The following is a 25,924-nucleotide window of genomic DNA, read 5'->3' on the forward strand; positions in this document are numbered from 1 at the left end:
GTGCAGATTTATCTTTGCGACAGTCGAACAGAGACTCGCTGGCACTGATCATAGCTTCTTTAAGTATTTCCCCATCACTGAAAGGTTTTTTCCTTTTAGCTAGCACATGACAGATTTTATAAGACGCTATTGTTACGTTACTACTTTGCTGGATAGACTTTGTAAATACACGTTGTTGCAAGGTTAATTTAGATTTTAGGTCTTTCGCTTTTTGTTTTCTTAGTTCAGATTTCACAGGAAATTCATTGTTGAAGTTATTGTGTTTAGTCAAAAAAGTCGCTCTACATAACTTTTTTTAGGAACAGACCCGCTACTATTACACAATAAACACACAGGTTTTCCTCTGTATTCAATAAAACAATACTGCTCCTCCCATTCACTGTTAAAACTATAACTTCTTTGTCTTTTAGCCATATCAAGAATAGCTATATAAAATAGTACTGCTTATTTGCTCAATAATTTGAAGCACAACACAAGACACATAACAACTGAACTATTGTCGTCACAAACTCGCAAGTAATACTGAATGTTTGGCTGAAGAAAGTGAACTTGGAAATATAGCTACTGCCAATTTCCATTGGTGTACGACCCTCTTAACACATTCCGGACCAGTTGTTTAAATATTTAAATCACCCTGGGGACCGGGGTTTTAAAGCCTAGCACCCTAACTTGTGCACTGTTCACTTTAAAAATTAATATAAAATCTCCTAATTAATTTTATGAACTAAAATTTTTGGAGAACGCTTACAAGAGCTCCTAGAAGTGCTTGCACATGTGATATCTCTGGAAAATTTCATCGGAGCTCTCACTTTCACTGGACACAATATTTTGGGGGGCCCTGTGGCCCCTGTCACTGTCATTTTCACTGAGGCTGGCCTCGCTATCAGAAGATGAAGCAGTTGGCAAATCTGATAGCTCATCAGAGAACAAATCTAATATTTCTCGTTCTCCGAGAGAACGCTTAGCCTGCAACTGCTTTTTCCTCTGCTCCATGTTGCACAACTAACTTCCTGGTTCATATGTAGAAGCTTGGACTCGAACAAGGGCTTTTTTCTGTAGGGTGTGACAGGAAATGAGCGTGATCATGTTACTGGCTAAGCTAGCAAACATTCCCGAGGTCAATTATGCAGTAGTTATGATGCAACGTGGCCACACAGCGAGATATAGTCGGTTGCAACATAACACGTCAGAAAAGGGCCAATTGGCCCCTCCGGTCCTGAATGTGTTAATAACCTCTTATTGTTTGTGGCATCGCTTTGTTGGGATTAAAGTAACTTTGATTCATATTGCCAATGAGTTTAGAAATTGGGGAAATTACAGTAAGCTGGGCCCCATTGTCATGTTCATGTCAGTGAATATGTTTGCCCTGCCGATCACAGAAAATTTTATGGTACCCTGACGATAAATCCGAAATCCATGAAAGCCGATTCAGTGGGGACTTGCGGCTGTTTGAGGGGGGTAAAAATAAAGCTAGGGAAAATTACCTGATCTTGAGAGGACAACAGTTTCTCTAGTGAAAAAAAATTAAGACTGGTGTTGTTAGCAAGGGAGAAAAGAAATGGGCATACATTTTCAAGGAATGTTTAATACTGTACTATGCTTCAAGGAAATTTTGTGAAAATATTTAACAGTACTCAGACGTCCAAAAATGTCTCGTCTTACAATTTGAATTAATATTAAAAATCGAGTCAATTATATGTGCTTATGGAGGGTGCCAGAAAAATATATCACGGGCGCCGCGTTGGACAGGGCTGGTCTAGATAATGTGGGACCCTCAACATCTCACAACCCTATGGGCCTTTACGGCCTGGTACAGGGATAGCTTTACTTACTTTATTAGATTTCTATATTTACTTCTTTCAGTTTTTATGTATTTATTTTTTCAAATTATTCATACTGTTAGCACTTGTAGGCTATTTTTGTTCAAATCTGCTGTTTATGGTGAATACGTTTAATTGTTCATATGTCTTTGGCCAAAATTGTATTTTTGGTGAATTTTTAAAGTGAGACTTGTAAATTGAGCCAAATTCACCTGAGTGTTTTAGTCCAGATACTTGGAAAATAGGCTGAGTGCAAAAGGGTTTAAGTTCAATCCAGGTCACATCCCACAATATCCATTTTAATATTCTATCAGGCAGCTGCTTTCTTCTTAGTCTTCTGAGGCATGACAAGTCCAGTGCTGTCCAAATGCTCCAATTTTTCAAGCTTTAGAATCTTGTTTACAGATATCTGGCAGGACTCCTAGGGCTGGGTACCAGCTTGTCACAAGGCCTCTACCTACAAAGGACAACACATACACAGAAAAATGCATATGTACATCCATCCCCAAGTGGGCTTTGAATCAAAAATCCCAGTGATCAAGCAGTAGAATGTGGTACATGCATCAGAATGCATTGTCACTGGGTTTAACCTCTGAAAGTGTCCTCTTCAAAATTATGAATTTCCTATCTTCCACAGTTAAGGTACATGTTCAGTCCATAATTTCTGTATTTTCATCCCACAAAACTGAAGTATCATACATGCTTTTACACACTTTATCTGTTAGTATGATTTTGAATTAAATTATTGAAAGCTCTCTTAATGGAACAGGCACACTCTACAGTGAAGTCTTCTCGTACAATCCAACTGTGTTAATATGAAGTTATCTGATGTTTCAAAGACTCTCCATCTCCGTCATCAGGGGATGATGTGACATGTTACATTCATACCACAAAGTACACTTTTAGCTATCCTAGCATGTACTACTGCGTGAACAGTGGGTGGAGCAAGATGATCAGTTCAGACAGCTGGGGGAGCAGTGGGTGGAATCAGGTGGCCAGTCATCACAATCGATGCTCCTCATTGTTGATCTGTTCCTTCTTTGATCCTGTTGATGGCTGGGTACCATGAACAGCTTAGGAAGTATCCTGTACCTCTAATGAAGTTCTGTAGGTGCTGCACATCAAATCCCAGGGTTTCACAGTGCTTACTCTCCAACTGCTCCCATTGCTCCCTCTTTAACGGCGCTCATCCTGTGAGGCTCCCTGATAAGGTGCACCACAGTCCAGGTGTACCACCATGAATCTCAATCTAGGGTCCCTCTGGTTGGTGCAGCCATAAGTTCCAAGAGTGGTCAGTATTCCTACATTCATTGCTCTTAATCTGCTATTAGTGATTTCTTCTTTCGTTCCGGAGGGGGCCAACCCCTCCACAATGTCCAATCACTCACTTTCAGTAGTCTAATGGAAGTCCCAACTATTTGCTTTGCAACCTCCAGCTCTGTGGTCTTCCTGAAGATCCTGTCAAGTGCTGTCCTGCTTCCCGGATGTGGCTCCTGTCTTGAGCCTTGGTTCCTTATTCCAGTGATGATTCCCAGTTAGGGGCTCCTCACTGCCCTAGCTTTGTCCCTTATGCCAAGCAGAAATGGCACAGTGGGTCATCCCTCTGCAGGCAGCACTCATGTCATTACTGTCCAGCAAATATTCTGCAACTGACTCACTCGCCAACCACTTCACTCAACCGGCCTGAGCTCCTTGCCCCAGACGTGGCTTCTGTCTTGAGCCTTGGTTCCTTATTCCAGTGATGATTCCCAGTTAGGGGCTCCTCTTGCAACACTGCCCTAGCCTTGTCCCTTATGCCATACAGAAATGGCACAATTTGTCATCCCTCTGCAGGCAGCACTCATGTCATTACTGTCCAGCAAATATTCTGCAACGACTCACTCGCCAACCACTTCACTCAACCGGCCTGAGCTCCTTGCCCCAGACGTGGCTTCTGTCTTGAGCCTTGGTTCCTTATTCCAGTGATGATTCCCAGTTAGGGGCTCCTCTTGCAACACTGCCCTAGCCTTGTCCCTTATGCCAGGCAGAAATGGCACAGTGGGTCATCCCTCTGCAGGCAGCACTCATGTCATTACTGTCCAGCAAATATTCTGCAACGACTCACTCGCAAACCACTTCACTCAACCGGCCTGGGCTCCTTGCTATACTCGCATAGCCTCAGGGCAGACCACATTGAAAACCCCATTCCTCCACTGTTGAACACATTCATTTCCACAGGAACGTGTTTACTGAGCCATTGCTTAGAAACAGGTTGCATAACCCTGTTGTTCTATTGTTGCATGTGTTTATGTTGTGGGCATTACCTAGCAATGGCCGCTGTTTACAGAGTCACTGGCAACAGATCTGTATGCCACAATATTTTTAGTATGGAATAATTTTCTCTGGACCTAGATGGTCTATAACAAATACAGTTACTATATTAATATTTTCAGTTTTCCATCAGGTAATTTCCAAATGTGTTCTTTGCAATTTCAGAAACACAGACAGGAAATAATTATTCATAATGAACGAATCTTATGTAAAGAAGGCACAAAATTGAAAAACTGCAATATTATGTCCATTTTTCTCATTTTAATGTCTTTCCTGTTATGTGCCTACCTTTTTTCAGTAAGCTGCTAAAGTCGTGACTCTGCTCCCGGTCTCTACCTACAATGAGTGTGATATACAGCACATCGCACAATTGCATCTTGAGTGTGACTAGAAGCATTTAATTGAATGCAGAGATTAGACTTGAGCAAACTAGCATTTATTGTGTACAGTAAGAAGTTACAGTAATACAAGTCTTCATTATATTATTCAGTATCATTATTATGAATTAAGATCCTGAAAACACGTAAACCAATGCACGAATTGGGGAAAAAGAATACATTGCTTTTTTTTTTACATAACATTCGAAATCTAAGAAGCATTCATGAATAATAATATTTCTGCTACAAACATTTTGTTAACTTTAAATACAGCAAAATCCATTAAATAGTTCCTACTTGAAAAATTGATCAAAGATAGACAAATGGTCTGGTTTTGGTTCCTTGTCAATTGCAGGATACTGTGGAGTCTGGCGAAGCCTGCACCATTCCTTCTTGAAGGTATCCAAATCATCTGCAAATGACAGAGTTAAACAGTATCCGAATGAGATGGGGTGCACTTACTTTCAACAGCAATGATTTGTGGTATACTGACAGAATAATGCCAGAATTCTCTTGCAAGCTGGAACTTATAAATGGTTAATTTTAATTAACTCAGCAGATTGATAGGTAAAAGATTTCAGATATATAGTGTGACATGTTGAGCAATGGAGGACAACCCCTCCCTACCCAGCAGTGATGTGGCGGATGAGTCAGCACTCTGTCCCCCCCTCCGCGGTGATGTAATGCACAACGCTGCAATTGCTACACACCTGTAAACAACTTCCAACAGCATTGCTACGTAACAGGCAAACACTGCCACTATATAAGAGAGCTGCACTGCCTGTGAGGCGAATTGAAATGTGGCCATCGCTGAGTGCAATTTAAGTTGGTTAAAAAGTGTATCAGCCACCGAAGTGAATTCTCAAGCCAGTAGTTCTCGAGTTACGAGTTAAGTATATCAGTGGCCGAAGTTAGTTCTCAAGCCAGCAGCCTACGAGTTGAGTTGGAATCTAACAGCAGTCACGGAAAGAAGAACCGGACGTGTGTGTAGTTGTGTAATTGGAAGTGTGTAATACAGAGAGACTTATAGAGCTCCCGTACTGTAAAAACGTGTAGACTACTGAAGATAGAGTGAAGAGATTATTGCGAATAGGGTTATAACGTGTGAAACCCCGCAACAGTGTGAACAGATTATTGCAAATAGGGTTATAAAGTGTGAAACCCCGCAACTGTGTTATAATTAATTGTAGCCAAGACTGGTAGATTGTTAAATAAACCAATTAACAATCCAAAAGGCGTCTTCAGTAACTAAACACGTTACATTTGGTGTCAGAAGTGGGATTGGACTTACACACGTGACCAACAAGATTCGAACTCAAGACACGTTACATTCGTGTCAGAATTGGGATACAAACTTATACACATGAAAAGAACATGGAATCACAGCAGATGATGGAACTCCTGTTGAAGGAAATTAGAGCTGATCGAGAAGAAACACATATGCTGGCAAGAATGGACGCCAACATGAAATCCTACCAAGAAAAGATGGAGGCCAATCAAAGAAAAGACAAAGAAGATTTAATGGCCAAGTTAGATGCCAACTGAGACAAGGTAGATGCAGACTCGAAAACCTGGCGAGACGAGATGGCCGCCTGGCGAGAAAAGACTGCCATGGAGGTGAGAGCCATCAAAGCAACGATGGCCACCATACGAGAAAATATGCACACCAGCCACATGGAGATGGTGTCCGCATTTAAACCAGAGATGGAGGAAGAGACAATAGCCTGCCAAGAAATGACGGAGGCGCGTCAAGAAGAAGAAAAGCCGGCGGCAAAACAAGAAGAGGTCCCCACAGTGATACCGGTCATAGAACCTGAAGAAGAATTAACGGATACCGGAAAAGAGACAATGGCCTACCAAGAGATGGAGGCATGTCTAGAAGAAAATGAGCCAACCTCAGCGGACAGGAAACCTGAGGTGGCCCAACAACGAGAAGTCCCCAACGAAGATGCCATAGTGAATCCGGTCAAAGGACGGAAGAAGCGGTATAGGGGCAAGAAGCAAGCTGCAGGGCGGCGTGGAGAGCCACAGGAAGTAACCCGAGGAATTTCTGGATCCTGGATGAAATTGGCCACTGCCTGCAGGAAGGTGTCCCGCCGTGCAACAGTGGCATGGCTCAGGACGAATTACTTCAGGAAATCTTTGACCCACAGAAAGTGTGGACTGCGGAAAGAAGTGACCGCTACCGGAATAATGATTACACGCTGTGCAGGGCACAGGCGTTTAGGACGAAACGCAGACAATGTGGAACAAGTAACCTGGAACATATCCCGTCACGCGACAGTGGCACGAGGTTGGAGAAATGACTTCAAGAAGGAAATTCCCCAGGGAACCTTCGGATGCCGGAGAAAGGACTTGAGCCACGGTCTCGTACCAGCAAGCAGCTGGAAGACCAGGAGGAGCGGCAACGTCAGCAAGTGCAAACAATGAATCAAGTGCTATTACGTCGACATAAAGAACTTCTCATGGAAGACATAAACAAGGACTGGACACTGTGGAAGTGTCGACCGCCTCCAAAACGGAAAAGAAGACTTCAAGCAGAGGAGGAGCCGATAACGTAGAAGTACCGGCCGCCCGAGCAAGAATGAAAGTCATGGATGAATGGGATATGACTGGATCTTCTAGCAAGTTGAAAGGAAACCGCTCGAGACAAGCTGGTCTTAAGAAGAGAGCGGTTGTAACAGCCGGAGTACAGTCGCTGCAAGAACAGCCTCCAAAGCAAAGGGACAGGGGTTCACCGTTAGGCTATTCGGGACGAACAGCCTTAAGGAGGGAGCAGTGTGACATGTTGCGCAATGGAGGACAACCCCTCCCTACCCAGCAGTGACGTGGCAGATGAGTCAGCGCTCCGTCCCCCCCTCCGCGGTGACGTAACGCACAACGCCGCAATTGCTACACACCCGTAAACAACTTCCAACAGCGTTGCTACGTAACAGGCAAACACTGCCACTATATAAGAGAGCTGCACTGCCTGCGAGGCGAGTTGAAATGTGGCTGTCGCCGAGTGCAGTTGAAGTTGGTTAAAAAGTGTATCAGCCGCCAAAGTGAGTTCTTGAGCCAGTAGTTCTCAAGTTACGAGTTAAGTGTATCAGTCGCCGAAGTTAGTTCTCAAGCCAGCAGCCTACGAGTTGAGTTGGAATCTAACAGCAGTCGCGGAAAGAAGAACCAGATGCGTGTGTAATTGTGTAATTGGGAGCGTGTAATACAGAGAGACTTGTAGAGCTCCCGTACTGTAAAAACATAGACTACTGAAGATAGAGTGAAGAGATTATTGCAAATAGAGTTATAAAGTGTGAAACCCCACAACTGTGTTATAATTAATTGTAGCCGAGACTAGTAGTTCATTAAATAAACCAATTAACAATCCGAACGGCGTCTTCAGTTACGATACACGTTACAATACTATAACACAGTCACAAATTCAGCTAGCCTCTACTGTAATGGCATTTACATGGGGAGGAAAATGGGCAGCACACCTAGTAGTGGCTGGGAGAACCGCTGCGAGATGAACATATATGCATGGCAAATTTGTTTGTTTTCAAATACATTCACAAACTTTTTTTTAAATTTCTTTCAGCTGGATGAGAATGCTGGATGCCTGACTACCATATAACTCGTAGTTCACTGTATAAATGGTATTAAAACCAAATTATTAAATATCTTGTGATAAAATTCAATTTACCTGGATTGGCCTGACTGTAACTTACCTTTCTCAATGTTCACAAAATTCTCTGTTTGTTGCTTTTCACCTCTGGAATCAATACGAGTGGTCACAGAGTATCTCTTGTCTCCTATCTGCTGAGTCACTGTTATCTCCTCATTTCCCTGACTGTCTCTCACTGTACGATGATGTTCCACTGTCTGTAATATCAACAAAATTATGATCAGACCCTTGGAATTACAGTGAACTTCCCCATACATTCTGTCCAACTGTAGCATATAGCCAAATACCACATTTACTGCCATACATAAGGCATCCTTTACCACAAATCTTGTCAATTTACAGAGAAAAAATAGTTCACAATATGAATGTTACCAGATTTTCCTTTCATCAAGTGTTTCTGTTCTTTTAAGTTCTTATACCAAATATGTACAAGGGCTGAACAAAACAATTTAAACACTACAGACACTGTACACAATTCTTTATTAATATGGTGCTGGACTACCTTTTGCCCTCAGTACAACTGCAATTCTTCTTGGAATCGACTTGTACAAGTTGCACAGTCTCTAGCAGAATTTTATACCATTCTTCTTGAACATCTTAAAGTTGCTTTAGCGATGTTGGAATTGGGAATCTGTTCCTCACGCTAGTCTCCAAAACAAACCAGAGTGGTTCAATGATGTTCATATCTGGTAATTGTGCTGGCCTGGGAATATGTTGAAGTTCACCTTCATGCTCTTCAAACCATGAATGAACAGTTCCAGCTGTGTGAATGGGGGCCCTGTTGTCTTGAAAATGTGCACCATGGGGAAAAACGTCTTAACAATGGGTTGCACCTGATTACCCAACATGTACTCCCTTGCAGTAATTCGGCCATGAGGAGCAATAATTGGACCAACAGAATACTGCGGCATTGCTGTCCAAACCGTCAAAGAACCTCCCCCATATTTAACTGTTAGAACCAGGCATTCCAGATTGTAGGCTTCCTTGGGCGTTCTCTAAATGTAAACTCTTCCTGATGTAGGGAATGACATGAAGGACAATTCCTCTCACCATATCACATGTTTCCAGTTGTCTTATGTCCAGGTCATGGTGCCATCACTTATTCATCTGAACATTACTTTCGGTAATCAGAGGTTTAGAAACCACAGCCCTACTGTGGATGTTTGATTTGTGAAGTTCACATCAAACAGTTTTTGTGGAAATGGGATCTTCAAGATGAATATTCAGTTCTTCTGTCACCTGTGCTGCAGTAGTTCTGTGATTTTTCAAAACAATCCTTCTCAATGTATGACAATCTATTTCTGTTTCCACTGATATAGTCTTCCCATGATTTGTGTATACTGACATAACTTTAGAAGCTGTCACTCTCAATATACCTGATAATATGGCAGTTTTTGTCACAGATGCTCCAGCTAAATGCACACAAATGAACTATCCTCTTTCAAAATCGGACAGCTCTCCCATTTTCTGATTCCTTCACATAGACTGTCACTTAACACAATCACTAATGCACTTACATGAGCACTACAGTGTAAAGAAATGGAAGAACATGCAGCGTTGCCAACACTGCATGGAGATTTATCCTCTGTAAATCAAGTAATCAATATGACCACCATTATGTCTGGCAACTTAATACAAACTGTGATGATGTTGATTACTTGACAGCACATACCCTCAGTTATCTTAATGCCAGCCTGAATGATTAGTGTTTTTAATTCCATTACTGTTTGTGGCTTTCTCCGAAAAATCTTTTCCTTAAGAAATCCCCAAAGAAAGTAGTCACATGGGTTTACTACTCTGTGCAAAAAGTATCAGACCTTGTGCCAGGAAAACAAAGTTCTGTATCTGGGTAGTTACAATACCTAATCCCCTTCAAAGTAGGCCCCTTGTGACTCCACACACTTAGCCCAGCGGTCCTTCCATTGCTGGAAGCAATTCTGGAAGGTTTCTTTTGGAATGGTGTGCAGCTGCGCTGTTGCATTTTGTATGATGTCTTCGCAGCTGTCAAAACAGGAGCCAGTGTCTTCAATCTCGGGAACAGCCAGAAATCACAAGGAGCCATGTCAGGAGAGTAGGGAGCCTGGTGAACCTGTGGAATGCCGTGCTTGGCCAGGAAACCCTGAATCAGGCGTGATGAAAGAGGTGGGGCATTGTTATGACGCAGCTGCCAGTTGCGTGCATCCCACAGCTCCGGTCTCTTGCGCCGAACTGCATCATAAAGCTGGTAGAGGACTTCTTGGTAGTACTCCTTATTGACAGTTTGACCTAGTGGTGCGTACTCATGATGCACAACACTCCGGTAATCGAAAAAAAAAATGGTATCACCTTCACATTGCTCTGGACCTGTCGTGCTTTTTCGGGCCTCAGGGATGTTGGATGTTTCCACTGTGACGCCTGAACCTTAGTTTCCGGGCCATATCCGTATACCCTCGACTAGTCACCAGTGTTCACAGTCTTCAGGAACTTAGGGTCCCTGTTGGCGCACTCCAGCATGTCCTGCGTGACCTCAAGGCGGAGTTGTTGCTGCTCCAGCGAAAGCAGCTTGGGCACAAATTTTGCTGCCACTCTTTGCATGCCCAAATCCTCAGTTAAAATTGTGTTTGTGGAACCTCTGCTGATCCCAACCTCATCAGCAACTTCCTGGATGGTCAAATGATAGCCCTCCATGATCAATGTCTGCACTTTTTCAATGGCATCAGCATTTCGGTTTGTTGACGGTCTCCCGGAACTCTGGTCACTGTCCGCCGACATACGGCCATCTTTAAAGCGGTTGAACCACCCTTTAATTTGAATGACCCCCATTGTATCATCGCCGAAAGCCTGCTGAATTTTGCGGATTGTTTCCGCCTGGATATCCCCAAGTTTCTGATAAAACATGATGCAGTATTGCTGCTCCAAGCATTCTGTCATCTTGAGCGAAATGAGAATGCAGCGAACACATGTTAGACCATTTCGCTATCTGGCAGCCACAGACGCATCCAGCAGTGTTGCAAGTCAGCAAAAAATCATGCATGCGCATGAAAGTCCCTTCTACCACTACACTCAGTTTTCCCACCCCTTTGACCATTACTTACAGCGGCAAAAAATAAAATCAGATACTTTTGGACAGCGGTGTAAATCAGGACTATTTGGGGGTCAGTTCTACCCACATACAAAACGATCAGGAAATCGGTCTGAGATGACACACAAGTTGAAAGTGCCATGCAAAAAGTCCAAAACAACATTCACTGTGTGTGGCCTGGCTCTATCCTGCATGAACCACTGAGTTTGTAATGGCAAACCTATAGCAAGAAGGTGAGGCACAAGAATATTGCACAACATGCAATAATCTCTTAAAAGAAAACTGGCCCTAGCAGTCCATGACTTGAGATGGCGACCTACACTGTTATTCTTGGTGCATGACAAACTGGTTATAAGGTTAATGAATTGTTTTAATAAAGGCGCCCATCTTGTTTGAAAATGGGTATGAAACGCCTCTGTGTAATCATAACACTTCTTGTTTCAGTAAATATCAACACTGTTTTTATGAGTTGTTCTACAGTGTTCCTTTGTCAGCCTTCTTATGTAAACTGGCACATCATCAGGAACAGTGCATTCGGGAAGAGTAAGAACTAATCTCCATCATGTACTGTAAGTGTTACCATTTTACAAAAACATCGTTCATTGCATGATTGAATAATTCATACTAACTCAAATACTGGATCATTCCATGTGCCACCCTGTAAATTCATTTTCCACATACACTCACTCCCCATCAATCTATGCCAAACCATAACTTTGTTATGTTGTAAGTTAATCTGAATATTCAGAGTAGTCATTTTGATGTTTTGGTGAGTAGCCAGGGTTGATTCATGTAGTGCAGCATGTGTTGTTAGAGAATGTGTGTTTGAAAGCAAGGACTGACATGCTGAATATAGTGTAGTTATGTTCTTGAAGGTAGCAATCTGTATATAAGTACAGTTGGAGTGTGAGTAATGGAATGTATAGCATAGAAGCATGCATGTCAATAGTTTCTCTACTGTTGTGTGCATATTCATTAGCATGGACACATGTTTTAAGAAGCCACTGCCTTGCAATGGATGTCCACAATTTCTCTGACTTAAAATTTCTGTCTTTTAGGTGTCATGTCACAACATCAATATTAAAAATATAAATATACTTGCATTATGACATGTTTAAAATTATTTTAAACATGGTCTATAAATATTTTCCAAGTCAAGACATATGATAAATGAAGAAAAAGAATGCAAGACCAATTAAATCCATTAAAACTTTTTCATACAAATTCATCTAATATAACTGCAAACTTAAAAAGCAAGCTCTATAACTCTGAGTCACAATATTTATTTTAGAAGACAGGTACTTACAAACAAGTACTTGAAAATGCATAAGACCAGAGACTGGATCAGTAATTCATTAGCCATCCATCTTTATAATGGAAACATCAGTTTCTAGGTAACAGTAATTTTCGAAAAACAACTGATATTAAGTTGGATTTGAGATGGCTACTTCTCAAATATAATGCCAGTCTGGGCTAGAATGCTGTTATGCCCCAGAAGACATGACTCGAGGTTCTCACAGCAGTGACTATGAAAAGTACTATCATCATATGTAATGTTGTGTACCTTTATAGAAGTTCACCACTGTTCTGAAGGTTAGAACTACCTCCAACTTACAATTACTGGGTTTTTGGACTTTTTCCATCATCCAGTATTAATGGAAAAGTCCAAATCCCCAGTAATTCTGAGTGTTATACACCACTGTCAGAACCCTTTAGAATTTACTTCCGTCTTGTTTACCGCCTGCTTTTACTGGTTCCTTACTTGGCCTTCCTTTCAGGCCTACAAATGAGGGCGGCATGTATGTGCCCCCAAAACATCAGTGAACTTGTATTAAATTACGTGACATTACAACACAGATGACAGAACTCTTCATGAATATAAAATTTTGTCATTAGTTGCAGTATTGGTTGGCATATCAATATATTTGGACACCATAAGATATTAATTCTATGTAAATTGATCTTCTTTTCAGTGAAAAAATCAAAATGTGAACAGATTATCTAGTTGTGTCTTCTGCTGTTCCTGTGTCTGGTTTTAATGTAAATTCTTTGAGGAATTAAAGCAGCACTGAATACTCACCCCATCACTGTTGGTAACAATCTTATTGAAAGAGCTCTTTCCAAAGGTATGTATTTCTACATGTGGCTCATACTTTTCCATGGATGGTTTGTCCTTCAAGATCTGCTCTAGTTCACCTGCACTGACCCTGTCAGAGTGTAGATTACATATATATATATTATGATTAAAACATGTTCTAGTATTTTGAGAATGGCATAACAGAAGGCTATGCATACTGTGCACCTTCATAATTTCTACTTGACAAATATTTTCACAGAATCAAGAAGAATGCAATGAGCAGACTATGTGACATGCACAGACGAGATGAGAAATGCCTACAAAATTTTAGTCATGAACCCTAAAGGATAAAGACTATTCAGAACGTTAACATAAAAAAGGAGCTTAAAAGACAGGGAGGAAGTGGACAGGATTCACCTGGCACAGTACACAGTTCAGTAGAGGATTCTAAACATGACAGTTAACCATAACGGGCAAATAATTCACCTAACTTAGGAGTTACTAGCTTCTCAAGATCTGTCACATGTTAGTGACTAGACATGGGGTTTGTATTGATAACTGGATTTATTGAACACCTGTAACTTGCAACTACAAATAATTATAATGCTGTCACTAATCTATACACTATACACTATACAAATCACTACTCCAAACACTTCTCAGTCGTTGCTTGGTAGTGGTTTCCAACTATGTCATTCCTTCTGCTTCTTTGCTCACATCATTGCAGCTCTCCACCCTCTCAGAACTGGTCCTCAACTCCCTCAAGTAACTGGCTCAGATCAGATCAGGTCAGGTAAATTGCTGCTGGCCTCCACCAGCAGTCAATCTCAGTTTCAGACTTGTATGTGTTTTGAAAAAAAATGAGGCCTCCTCTTAGAGAGAGAGGAGGGGTTTGATTACTACTGGTCACTCCCCTTCTACTGGGGGAGTGACTCTGCTCCCTCCTTGAGGCCGCTCGTCTCGAGTAGCCTACAGGCATGTTGCCATTTCTTCTTCCAGTCTGTGGGGACAGAACTTCTGAGTGTGTCTAGTGTTCCTACAGTACCAGCATGTAAGCCATTGGTGGTCTCTTCTTTTGTTTGGGAGGGGATCAGCTCCTCCATAATGCCCTGTCACTCGTTTTCCAAATCCCGATGGAAGAACCAACTGTTAGCCTTATGACTTCCTGCCCTAGGGTCTACCTGAGGGCCTTGGTGAGTGTCTTCTTGCTTCCCAAGTAGCTGCTGTTCTATGCCTAAGTTTCCTATGCTGTTGCCAAATGCCTTGCCTGATCCCCTACAAACATGGTCCTCGTGTCACGCAGGAAAGGCATGGTGGGTCACTTGTTCTATGGCAATGGCAAACTCCTCTAGGAATTTAGCAATGACTTTGATCTCTGTTTTCAGTTGATTATGGTACCCTGCAGTCAGGTACCTTGCCGCCATCTATGAGCTGATTGTCTAGAAAATGTGGGAGCCTCAACATCTCACAACCCTATGGGCCTCCAGGTTCTGTTACAGGGATTACTTTACTTTTTTACCCTGTAGTCAGGTGCTGGCCCCCAAATCAGTCCCCAAGTGACTGAACCATCTCATATGTCGCTCCTTTAGGGTCTCCATGCAAAACACTGGAAACCTGGTCCTGCAAGGTGGTACAAAGGTACGTGGCTTCAAAACGTGGGGCCCAGTTATAGTGTTCCACTATGGCCTTCATTTCTTCCAGGCCAGTCTTAATTTTTGGCTCTCAGTTGTTACTGGGTGCCCTAATAATGGCCTCTGTCTTTCCTAGGCGGGCCTCTTGTCACTTCTTGGCTGGCCTTTATTTCAGCCAGAAGGTGTTCCATCGTTTGTGCCATTTTCATAGTGTGGTGAAAAAACTATCCAGTGCAATCTTCAAATGAGTCCAATTAATCACTTCTGACAGCAGCTGTCATTTGTTAGTAACCAGACACAGGGTTTGGACTGGTAACTGGATTTACTGAACACATGTAACTTGCAACTATGGATAATTAAAATGATAATGCTATTCTACATACTTAACAAATAACTACTACAAACACTAAGTCTTCTCAATCTGCTATGTCTTCACTAGTTGTTCCTTGGCAGCAGCTCCCAACAATGTCATTTCATCTACTTCTGTGCTCACATAATTACTCTCTACCATCTCACAACCGGACTCAATTCCCTCAAATAAATGTTTTGTCCCATTGGTCCTCATTATACAGCCTCGGTACAGGCTGCATAGAAAACACCGTTTCCAGCAGTTCCTCTATTGTCATATACATACCTGTTGCCACAATACACATTGAGCCATTACCTAGCAGCAGACTTCTTCTTCTTCTTGCTCTGCTATTCTGGCCTTTCAGCTGCCACACCACAATATCATAAAAATCCAGAAGTTATGTGATCTACTATCCATAAAGTTACTGATAATATTAATATATGAGAAAATTTAAAACCTTATCCCTTCTGTAAAATAATAGTAACATCACATCCATCAGCTAAAGTGTTAATTGTTGTGCTTACAAGTTATGTATTAGTATCCAGAAATTTAACTGAATATTTACAATAAACTTAAATTCTACACAGTTATACTTCAAGTATTACATACTATGTCTAATTTCAAATGGCTCTTAAAGCTGTACCTTAAAGCACAATAATCTGAAGGCAGCTGCATTGTTCTATAAACTTTTCCTTTCAGAAAACAAGAATTGACGGTTTTACTTCTCTGTTAAATCAATCACCAATACTATTATTGTGCCAAAACTTTTCTCACCTATCATCTAAATCATCATCCAACTGCTTTTCTCTTCTGGCATGGCCAGGAATCCATTCACTTTCTTGTGAGTCATGCCAGTGCCTTGGTTTCACATATCTGTCCCTTAAATCTTGGTTGCCTTGGTACTGATCTTGGTCTGAGACTGGTGGATGTGACTGAAAGGAACCTCCTAAAAGAAACAAAATGAAAAAAGCATGTTGAAAATAAAATTAAAATTTCCACATTCAGAAACTAAAGGCATATTATGAAACGGATGACACAAATGCTCTTACCAAATATGTTATCAAACGTTTCAAAAAGTCTTGACATTGTTTCCATCTGTTGTTCAAAATGTCTATGAATTTCTATTGGACTGCTAAAGATATCATACCCAAATGATCTGTGTGGTGGGCAGGTCCTAGAAATAGAAAATAATTCAATTACTTAAAATCGTTAACCAGTACACCACCTGTACAAGTATATAAGTGTATAAGGAGCATATCCAAACACAGCTTGTTGTTCTTAGAGATAAAAAACAAACTCTGTGGCCTGTAATCTGCAAGCGAACTATACCAACTGAGTGACTGCCGTTTGTCAGCAAAGTTAGTGCCAACTTTTGCAGACAGAGGCTGTCGTGTGGTCAGTGCAACGAATCCCCATGGCTGTTAATCTCGGTTTTCTAGACCAGAGCCACTATTTCCTTGAACTAACTTCTCAATCGTCCTCATGAGGCTGAGTGCACCCAGTTCCAGACCCACTACTCAGAAAATCCGGTAGTGCCGAGAATCAAACCCGAGACCTGTGTATCTGTAGGCAGGAACTCTGACCACTAGACCACAGAGGCAGTCATCAAGGTTTTGCTAATTATAAAGTTATGTTGATTGTCATGTGATCTGTCTAATAATTCACACCTTTAAGTCTTAAGATCACACATCATGCACTTTTGCAACGTGATATCACATTCTCACATCAGAGTTCTGCTATGAAGCAAATAAAAGGAAGCAAGGGAAATATTATGAAATTTATAATTGTTTGCTGAATTAACAGTTGGTTGGACAAATTACTCTTTTCTCAATAAATGAATGTGTGTATGAATAAAAGATTAGAATCTCACTCTAAAGACAGTCTCAAAAGGCTATAAAGAGTGTCCACTATAAACATACTTTACAAAGAAATGTTTGGATGTGTGATATGGGAACATTTTCCTATCTTTGGGGGGGGGGGGGGAGTATATTTCCTCAAGAGAGGTTGCCTACATGAAGAGGCTGAAAGCCACTGCTCTAAATCGTTCAGCAACTGTGTTTTTCTAATAAGGACAGTGTGGTAAATGGTGTCAATACAGTGTTTGAGCAGAAAAAAAATCTGAAGTCAGAACACAATTGCTCACAAGATCCATGAAGCTGCTGGATAATTGCACTTGGATCAAGGAAAGAATTAAACATGGCTAGTGAGGGTTCAAGCAGGCCAGTCACTCTCCCATCCTCCCTATACTATGCACCTCCTATCCTCAGAAGGATAAAGTTGTGTGTATCTAATTATTACTCACTGTTATAATCATTACTGCCATTAACTTTAATATTATGTGAAATGAGCATAGTGGGGAGGGGCGTCACATGCCAGCATTGACAAAACCATGGCGGCATAGCGGGGAGAGGACAGTCTTGAGCTCAGTCTTAGTCTCATTCTTAGCTGGGAAGTGACGATGAGTGGTCATGTGTGCAGGTCTAGACATGAAGCCAAACGTTCTGTCATTTCCAAGTTAGTTCAGTGCAAGAGGCAGGAAGAGGGCTGTGAAATGGCATATGGTGAAACAGTTGTGGACAAATAACAAATCAACATCAAGATTAGTAGCAATTATAGTAACTGTTCCAAAACACAAGAGTAATTTCAATATTCTGGTGTGCTGCCAGAAACCTGGAATGGTTGTGAAGATCAGAGTTGATATCCTAGGTAACGACCAGCATTCCTGCTGCAATGCCTAGGAATTGGAACAACAGCTGACAATATCCAAGCAACGAGCTGTTTGGAGCAGCGTTTTGATAGCTGTGGGCAAGGTTAACCCTTCAACATGGTATTCCCTATTGAGTCCACGTGCAAGTTATGAGAGTCCAACTGTGACAAGAGACTGGTTCAGTTTGTATTTGACCTTAGAAAAGTATAGTTGGTATTCGGAGATCAGAGCTGATTTCCTAGGTAACGACCAGCATTCCTGCTGCAACGCCTAGGAATTGGAACAATGGCTGACAATATCCAAGCAACGAGTTGTTTGAAGCAGCGTTTCAATAGCAGTGGGCAAGGTTAACCCTTCAACATGGTATTCCCTACTGAGTCCACGTGGAAGTTATGAGAGTCCAACTGCGACAAGAGACTAGTTCAGTTTGTATTTGACATTAGAAAAGTATAGTTGGTATTCGGCAAGAGAACAGACTATAAGACACTTCACTGAGAATGGTGGTGCGAGAATGTTTTAACGCTGAAGAGGAAATGTCTGAAAACGTTATAAGTCGTGACTATCTGTAACTGTGAGCGTACAAGTGACTGTCCAATAAATATTTGTTCAAATCCTAAACCCACAAAATTTCTTGTCATGTTGCCTAGGAAACACACGACAATATGAAAACCTTTATTATCATTATTTTATTAAAGTTAAATACAGGAAAGTTGCCCCACACTTCCATCTTGCAATTCATTCCCTTTCCAAACAATATGTCATCTTAACTGTTACACTAACTGAAAAACTAACATTTATAAATTTAAAACATAAAAAGTATATTTCAAATATTGAAAATAAATAAAATTAAAAGGAAACAAATCAAAAAAGCGTTCAAACAATATACCAAATACAAGCTGAGAACACAAGCCATAAAAGTGCCTCCTGCAGGAGGAATGAAAATCTGAATACAAGTAACTGGTGGGAGAGGAGAATGCACACACTGGAGGAAAATCATCACAGTCTACCACATCTCAACTTCCTGTTGTCCACAAGAACACAAACATTTTCAGACCACTAATGTTATTATATTATTATTATTATATTACAATTTTCAACATTCACAAAGATATACGAGTATATTTACCTACAGTTTAATCTTACTGGCTCCTAGTCACTTTCTTGCAGTTCAACTCCCATTAACTACACAGCCATTCCAGGCACCAAAACAAATGTACCTGCCTTAAACAAAAACAAATCTACCTGCCTCAAACATATGAGACAGGGCTGCCAATATTTGATACTCATCAATTTGAATGTTTTTCTGCAAACAGCTTTACGGATGCAATGGTGGTCATGCATCCCCCACACAAGCTATCAACTCTACAAACAATGGTAAATGTATGCAGCTGACTCTTAACACACAACACATATTCATAAACATAACTACCCAAGAAACAACCAAAAAACATCAATGTAAATTAGACTGCCTTAACCGGCCTAAACATTTTTATAGATCTAAATGCCATCTTAAAAATGAAAAATTAGAAGCCAGGATGGATACTGGGAAAAAAATATGAAACGTGCAATATTTTGCTTCTGTACCATAATAGCCAAACAACAACACAGCAAAATTACACATGCTACAGGGGACAAAATGGTTGCTTGATACTATGAAGCAATATAAATCATGATAGATCAATGAGCAGTGGAATACAAACCAGACCAAGAAAATTAAAACTTCAGAATTCCTAACATACTCCTACTAAGATCACAGACTAAAATATTTTATTTTATTATAAATATATAATGTTCCGGACATATATGAATGTATATGAATTTTATAAAACTGTATACATTATGGATTAACAAAAATACTGAGATGAAATTAAAATCTGAGATTATGTGCTTTTAGAGATATTGTTAATTGCACACAGAATAGTTATATAAAGTAGAAAAAAAAAAGTAAAGCTATCCCTGTACCAGGCCATGAAGGCCCATAGGGTTGTGAGACGTTGAGGGTCCCCCACACTATCTAGACAATCACCTCAAAGATGGGGGTAAGGTTGTCAGCCTTACGCGCCGGCCGCCCTTTGCTCCCCAGGAAAATTATTTAATTAATTCCTGGTACTCATTTCTGTTAGAGGAGTTATATGGAAATTGTAGTCATGTGATTGTTAAATCAATTAAATGACTGTAATATAATTTAACCCAAACATCTAGGAGTATGATATGCTATGTCCACAGTACAGAATGAAATGTTATCTGATCATTTCACTGCAAAGAAGGGGAGAAATAGATGAGAAAACACTCATGCAAATGCAAGTTCTGAAAATATGTGGCTATACCACTTCCATCTCCATTGTTCTTGGGTCATCAACACACCTTGAAGAAAGGGTCTGCAATTATTAATAAAAACCACAGTTTTTCAGACTTACTTGTAATCACTGTTCTCATCCCTGATCCAAATGGGTCTGTGAAATTCATCAAGTAGGGATCCACATGGTTTATCATCTTGCCTATAAAACAATTATTTTATCAATGCAAATTACTGAAAATAAAACAACTAAAATTGTTTAATTCATTAACAGACAACATAGAAGAATCGAATAAAAGTGCTGTTTTGCTCCACACTCTTTTTGGAACTAGATGGAACCAAGCGGTCAGCTTTATATCCCACTTGCATTATGCTAGGAAATGTGTTCCCAATACCCACAAAACATGAGGCTGTGATTTCAGGCTGTGCAAAAAAGTATACAGGTTGTTTCACGACTTTAGGGCATAACTGCAGGAGGTGATTTCCTAGGTCTTTGTGATCAAAAAAGTTCATATAAACATGTGTCCGATTTTGGATGGTTACAGAGTTATGACCGTTTTTTCATTCCCGTACACGCCCTCATATGAACTGCATCTGTCAGCTGGCAGGTCGCTATTTTTAACCAGCTACAGACAGAGCGTTCTCGTTATCTGATATCTCGACACTTTAAAGCTACCTAAGGTGGGGGGGGGGGTATGTCCGGCGTGGTTCACAACCAAGTAGCAGCCTGTGTTGCGGCCAGCGGTGACATTTTCGAAAATCGGCTTTAAGCTGATGTATGCAGATGACTTATCTAGGGAAAGAGCCAGTACACCACTCCTCACTCCTAAACCAGCAATTTCAATGTCTCCATGTATTGGTGGGCTGAGATTAAAGAGTAGTTGAAGGAAAGACACAATACTGGGCTTTCACACTTGGTAAGTGAAAGTCAAAGATTTTTATTGAAAGGGCTTTGGCCAAATTGCATAGGGACTTACCGGCCTTGGGCAGGAAACAGTGTAGGCTGGTAAGAGGGCTGTTGACTGGCCATTGCACATTGATGATCAAGAGGGCCCAAATCAAGATAGTACTGGCCCTAGCATAAAGGTCAGGGCTCACTGTAGTGTCCTAATAACATTAGGAGATGCACAATGATCCTAGTAGTGGTCTATGTGCTTAGACAGCTAAGGTTGCCCCCCCCCAAAATGCCAATATCACTATGAACTATATCTAAATAAGTTACATAAGTATTTTACAGGCTTTCATCATCACAGCACACACTAAACTTGAAGGAAAATTAAAACAAGCAAAAAAGCAATAGAACGCAAAATTATAAATTACTAAATTTCTTCATTTTTGTAGCATTTCTATGAACAAAGGATAAAATAATAATTCATAATCACACAAGTACAGCAATATATAATATATTTATAGATAAGCAAAAATTTACAAAATACAATGTTTCCCCTTTATATAACGGATTATCTGACCAACGATGCTCAATTGTCATTTATAAAAGATACTGACACTCAAATAGATAACCACAGTGGATATTATACTAGAAACATAAATAAATATTCTGTGGAGGAATTTAAAAATAGACTGAGTTACGAATCCTGGGACAGTATATTTAATGACAACGGCAATGATGTAGACGTCTTATCTAACACATTCATGAATAACTATTTAAGAATAGTCCACACAAGCTTTCCCCTTCGAACAGTAAGTAGAAGGAATAACAATAGACAGTGGATAACAATTGGTATAAAAACTTCCTGTAACCATAAAAGACAGCTATACTTACTTAGTAAGAATAGCAATGATGTCACTTTAAAGAGACATTATAAACAATACTGTAAAATATTAACTAGAGTAATCATTGAAGCTAAAAAGACTATGTATAATAAGCAAATAAACAACTCTTCAAATAAAATGAAAACAGCATGGAACATTATAAGATCAGTAACAAACAGAAAGAAAGATCACACTGCTAGTAAACATGAAAACTCCCCTGATGCCTTCAATGATCATTTTCTAACTATAGCTGAACATATTACACAGAAAATTAAAAACAGAGATACAGGAAGCTCAAAGGGCACCAAAAATATAAGCCATTATCTATCTAGGATGTCAGAAATTCCTTTTCCTGATATTAAATTTAAAAATACAACAACTACAGAGACAGAAAGAATTATCAACTCTATTAGAACAAAGAATTCTCATGGATATGATGGAATCACCACAAAAATGCTAGAAGTTAGTACCCCCTTCATAAGTTCTCCTTTAAACTATATCTGTAATAAATCTATAACGTTAGGAATTTTTCCTACTCGTTTAAAATACTCCATTATGAAACCACTATTCAAAAAGGGTGACAAGAGAAATATAGCTAATTACAGGCCAATTTCTCTATTGACCACATTCTCGAAGGTGTTTGAAAAAATTATCTATCAAAGACTCCTGCAACATATTGAAGGTAATAATATTTTAGTAAATGAGCAATTTGGGTTTAGACCAACCACATCAACAGACAATGCATCTTACAAATTGATAAATGAAATTATGAAGGCAATGAATGAAAAAAAAGTGGTTGGGGGCATTTTTTGTGATCTGCAGAAGGCATTTGATTGCGTTAACCATGATATCCTATTAACAAAGTTAGAATTCTATGGAATAAGAGGAATATTCCTCAAACTAATGAAATCTTACTTGGAAGGTAGACACCAAAAAGTGGTCCTAGATAATAATTCCCCTGAGGCAAGTTCAAACTGGGGAGAAATAAAGCACGGTGTCCCCCAGGGTTCAATACTTGGACCATTGCTTTTCTTGCTTTATGTGAATGACTTACCAAAGATAGGTAATAATAAGGCTGAAATGGTTCTTTATGCGGATGATACTAGTATAATTGTGAAAAGTCTCAACCTAACAGATTTTACTAATTGTGCTAACAAAATTCTGGTTTACTACATATTTGTTATCCCTGAATGAGAACACAGTACATGCAATTTGTAACCAAAAGAAGCTCCCTAATAGACTTACATGTAATGTATGAGAGCAGAGAAATAGCAAATACTAGTAATGTAAAGTTTCTTGGATTGACATTAGATAGCACTTTTTCTTGGAAAAACCATATAGATGCAATTATTCCTAAATTAAGCTCAGCCTGCTTTGCAGTTAGAGCTATTAAGCCATTCCTGTCCCTCGAATCGCTTAAGTCAGTATATTTCTCATACTTCCATTCCATAATGACCTATGGATTGATATTTTGGGGGAACTGTTATTATAGTAACACAATATTTAAACTCCAAAAGAGAATTATTAGAATTATGGTAGGGATTGGAAATAGGAAATCGTGTAGAGAATATTTTAAAAAACTAAATATATTACCTTTACAATCACAATATATATATTTACTTTTGATATTTGTGATTAAGAACAGTGAACACTTTAAAAGAAACTCCCAGAGGCATAATAGAGACATTAGGAACAGTCTCGATATGCATTACCCACGGTCTCATCTGTCACTGTACCAAAAAGGCTTACATTATACAGGGATTAAGGTTTTTAATAGACTGCCTGCTCCTATAAAACTATTGTCAAATGATATAAAACAATTTAAAAGCGCATTGAGGGAATTTCTGTATCTTTATTCCTTTTATTCACTAGAGGAATATTTTAATATAATACAATAATATACTTTATAATTTTATTTTGATTTTATATTTATAATGTTTATATTTTTGATACTATTATATTTATATCTTGATTTTAGCATACTGTAAAGAAATGTGATAATCCATTATATGTTTAGGCTATTCTTATTTTATTGTACCTATTTTATTGTTGACAAAGCTTTGTATAGGAACTGTTTCTTCTTTTATAATTATCTTTGACATGTTCTACATCCTGTGGCATGTTTGTCAATAACGATTTATGGAACAAATAAAAAAGTGAAAGTGAAAAAACAACTGTAGGAAGGCAAAGTGATGAACGAATGGATGGATTGATGGAAGAGTACACAGTATTCACCTGATTCTAACTGTAGTTTCTAGAATGCAGTACACAGGGTACAAATGAAAATAAAAAATACATTTGACTAAATCTGCAAGTTTTATGTACACAAAAGAGGTTATCATGTCATTATCACGATTATTCACAGCAAGTTAATTTATCATAATGATAAAATGGCATGGCTGTGCCATAGCTCAGGGGGTTAGTCACCAGCTTCCACTGTGGTGGCCTGAGTTCGAACCCAGGTCATGTGGGATTTATGGTGGAAGAAGTGGCAATGGGGAAGGTTTTCTCAAGTACTTCCGTTTTCTCAACTGCTCCATATTCCTCAATTGTCTTATCATCGACGCTACGTGGTATCGATATTCAAAACACAGCAGACTGGCAAGGTACAATTGAACTAATCACCCATTTTCGCTTGCAGTTCAGAATGTTTGTATTTTATCACCAAAGCTCTTCAATTAGCGTATTTACTGTGGTCTGATTAAACACCATTTCGTCAGAAAATATGTTAAATAAGCTACCTGTGTGACTGATTGTCTTTCTTATATTCTGGAAATCCAAATAAGCCTCTTATGTACGAATATAAATTCATTTTCGAGCTCTTAACTACACATCATATCCGCAATCAGAATTGTAGACACACTTTCTCACACTATCAACGCTACTGACCTTCACTATCTGACGCAATGTTAGACTACGTTTCTATGAGACCAACAATTGTCGAGACAACACGCAGAATGTTATTAGCATAGAAAATGATTTTCGACTCAGATTGGCACAATACTGCGAAATACGTAGCCGAATTATTCCATAAAAAATAATTTCCAGAATAAACTTACAATTCGAGAAATAAATGTGCGTACGAGGCACCTGGTGTCATAAGATTAGGTACTTTTAATCAGAGCAGGATATTATTAAAGAAGCTGTAAACTGTGTATCTAACAAATTGTAAGCTCAAAATATCGGAATGGTTTTGGTGCATTCTTCGTAATTACTGGAAGCTACATCTTGCGCAGTATTGAGCGGTCCTGAGAGTTATGTTCACGGATCAGTAGCGTTATGGTGGGGGATACGTTAATGCGTAATGGTTACCACCTAAAAGAAGCATAGAGTCGAGGCAAGGAAATAAGTAGTTGGGTAAAAAGTAACAAAACATAAAAATAAGGAAGAGGATGAATGTATACATTTTACATTTCTTTGCATGGAAGGTATCCGTCATACCTTCTTCTTCTTCTTCTTCTTCATTGATAATATCACCGACCAAACTTGTGCTCTTAGTCCAACGAGTCCTGTTTCTTTCATTTACGTTACAGTTTTTCGTTGTTTTTGATATGTAGTTATTCTGCCCTCGTTTTGAGTTTACATTTGTTTGAGTGTTGGTGTGGGATGGTTATGGTCTATGGGCGTGGACACACAAGGGAAACTGGCAACCGCAACGCAACCACAATTTATGAGAAATGTAGCCGATAAGAAGCAGGCAACTGGTTTCCAGATTAGCAGGTGCACACTGAAGAAACTTATGTTTGATTAGTTGCTCACATTATATTAAGTGAGTTGGACTGGTCACTGTAGCCGAGCGGTCTAAGGCATGCACTGTTTTCGCTCGCTCGGAAGCCAGGATCGTGGGTTCGAATCCCAC

The 25,924-nt window shown here is 39.7% G+C and overlaps 1 protein-coding gene across 2 annotated transcripts; it reads right to left on the bottom strand.

Moving 5' to 3' along the window:
• Positions 1–4,544: 4,544 nt before the first annotated feature.
• Positions 4,545–25,349, bottom strand: LOC111861331 (HCLS1-associated protein X-1). Of its 2 annotated transcripts, none has more exons than XM_023845805.2 (7): positions 25,125–25,349; positions 20,414–20,494; positions 16,339–16,463; positions 16,064–16,235; positions 13,313–13,439; positions 8,215–8,368; positions 4,545–4,919 (listed from the first exon to the last, which is right to left on the bottom strand). In XM_023845805.2, exons 1-7 carry the CDS (start codon positions 25,163–25,165, stop codon positions 4,801–4,803), a joined length of 819 nt encoding a protein of 272 aa, XP_023701573.1. In that variant the 5' UTR covers positions 25,166–25,349; the 3' UTR covers positions 4,545–4,800. The 2 variants fall into 2 exon arrangements, with proteins under 2 accessions (XP_023701573.1, XP_023701571.1); XM_023845803.2 differs by lacking the exon at positions 25,125–25,349 and adding an exon at positions 24,807–25,117.
• Between the last annotated feature and the right edge of the window lie 575 nt (positions 25,350–25,924).

Source organism: Cryptotermes secundus, unplaced genomic scaffold (genome assembly GCF_002891405.2).
Source record: "Cryptotermes secundus unplaced genomic scaffold, Csec_1.0 scaffold230, whole genome shotgun sequence".
NCBI lineage: Eukaryota > Metazoa > Arthropoda > Insecta > Blattodea > Kalotermitidae > Cryptotermes > Cryptotermes secundus.

Bases quoted from the DNA above. Each gene is read 5' to 3' on its own strand.
- LOC111861331 (XM_023845803.2), bottom strand. From the start codon at position 24,877: ATGAATTTATATTCGTACATAAGAGGCTTATTTGGATTTCCAGAATAT. The intron at 20,495-24,806 runs GTAGCTTATTTA...ATTGTTTTATAG, and splicing joins AAAGACAATCAGTCACACAG to GCAAGATGATAAACCATGTG. The intron at 4,920-8,214 runs GTAAGTTACAGT...TGTCATTTGCAG, and splicing joins TTTTGTGAACATTGAGAAAG to ATGATTTGGATACCTTCAAG.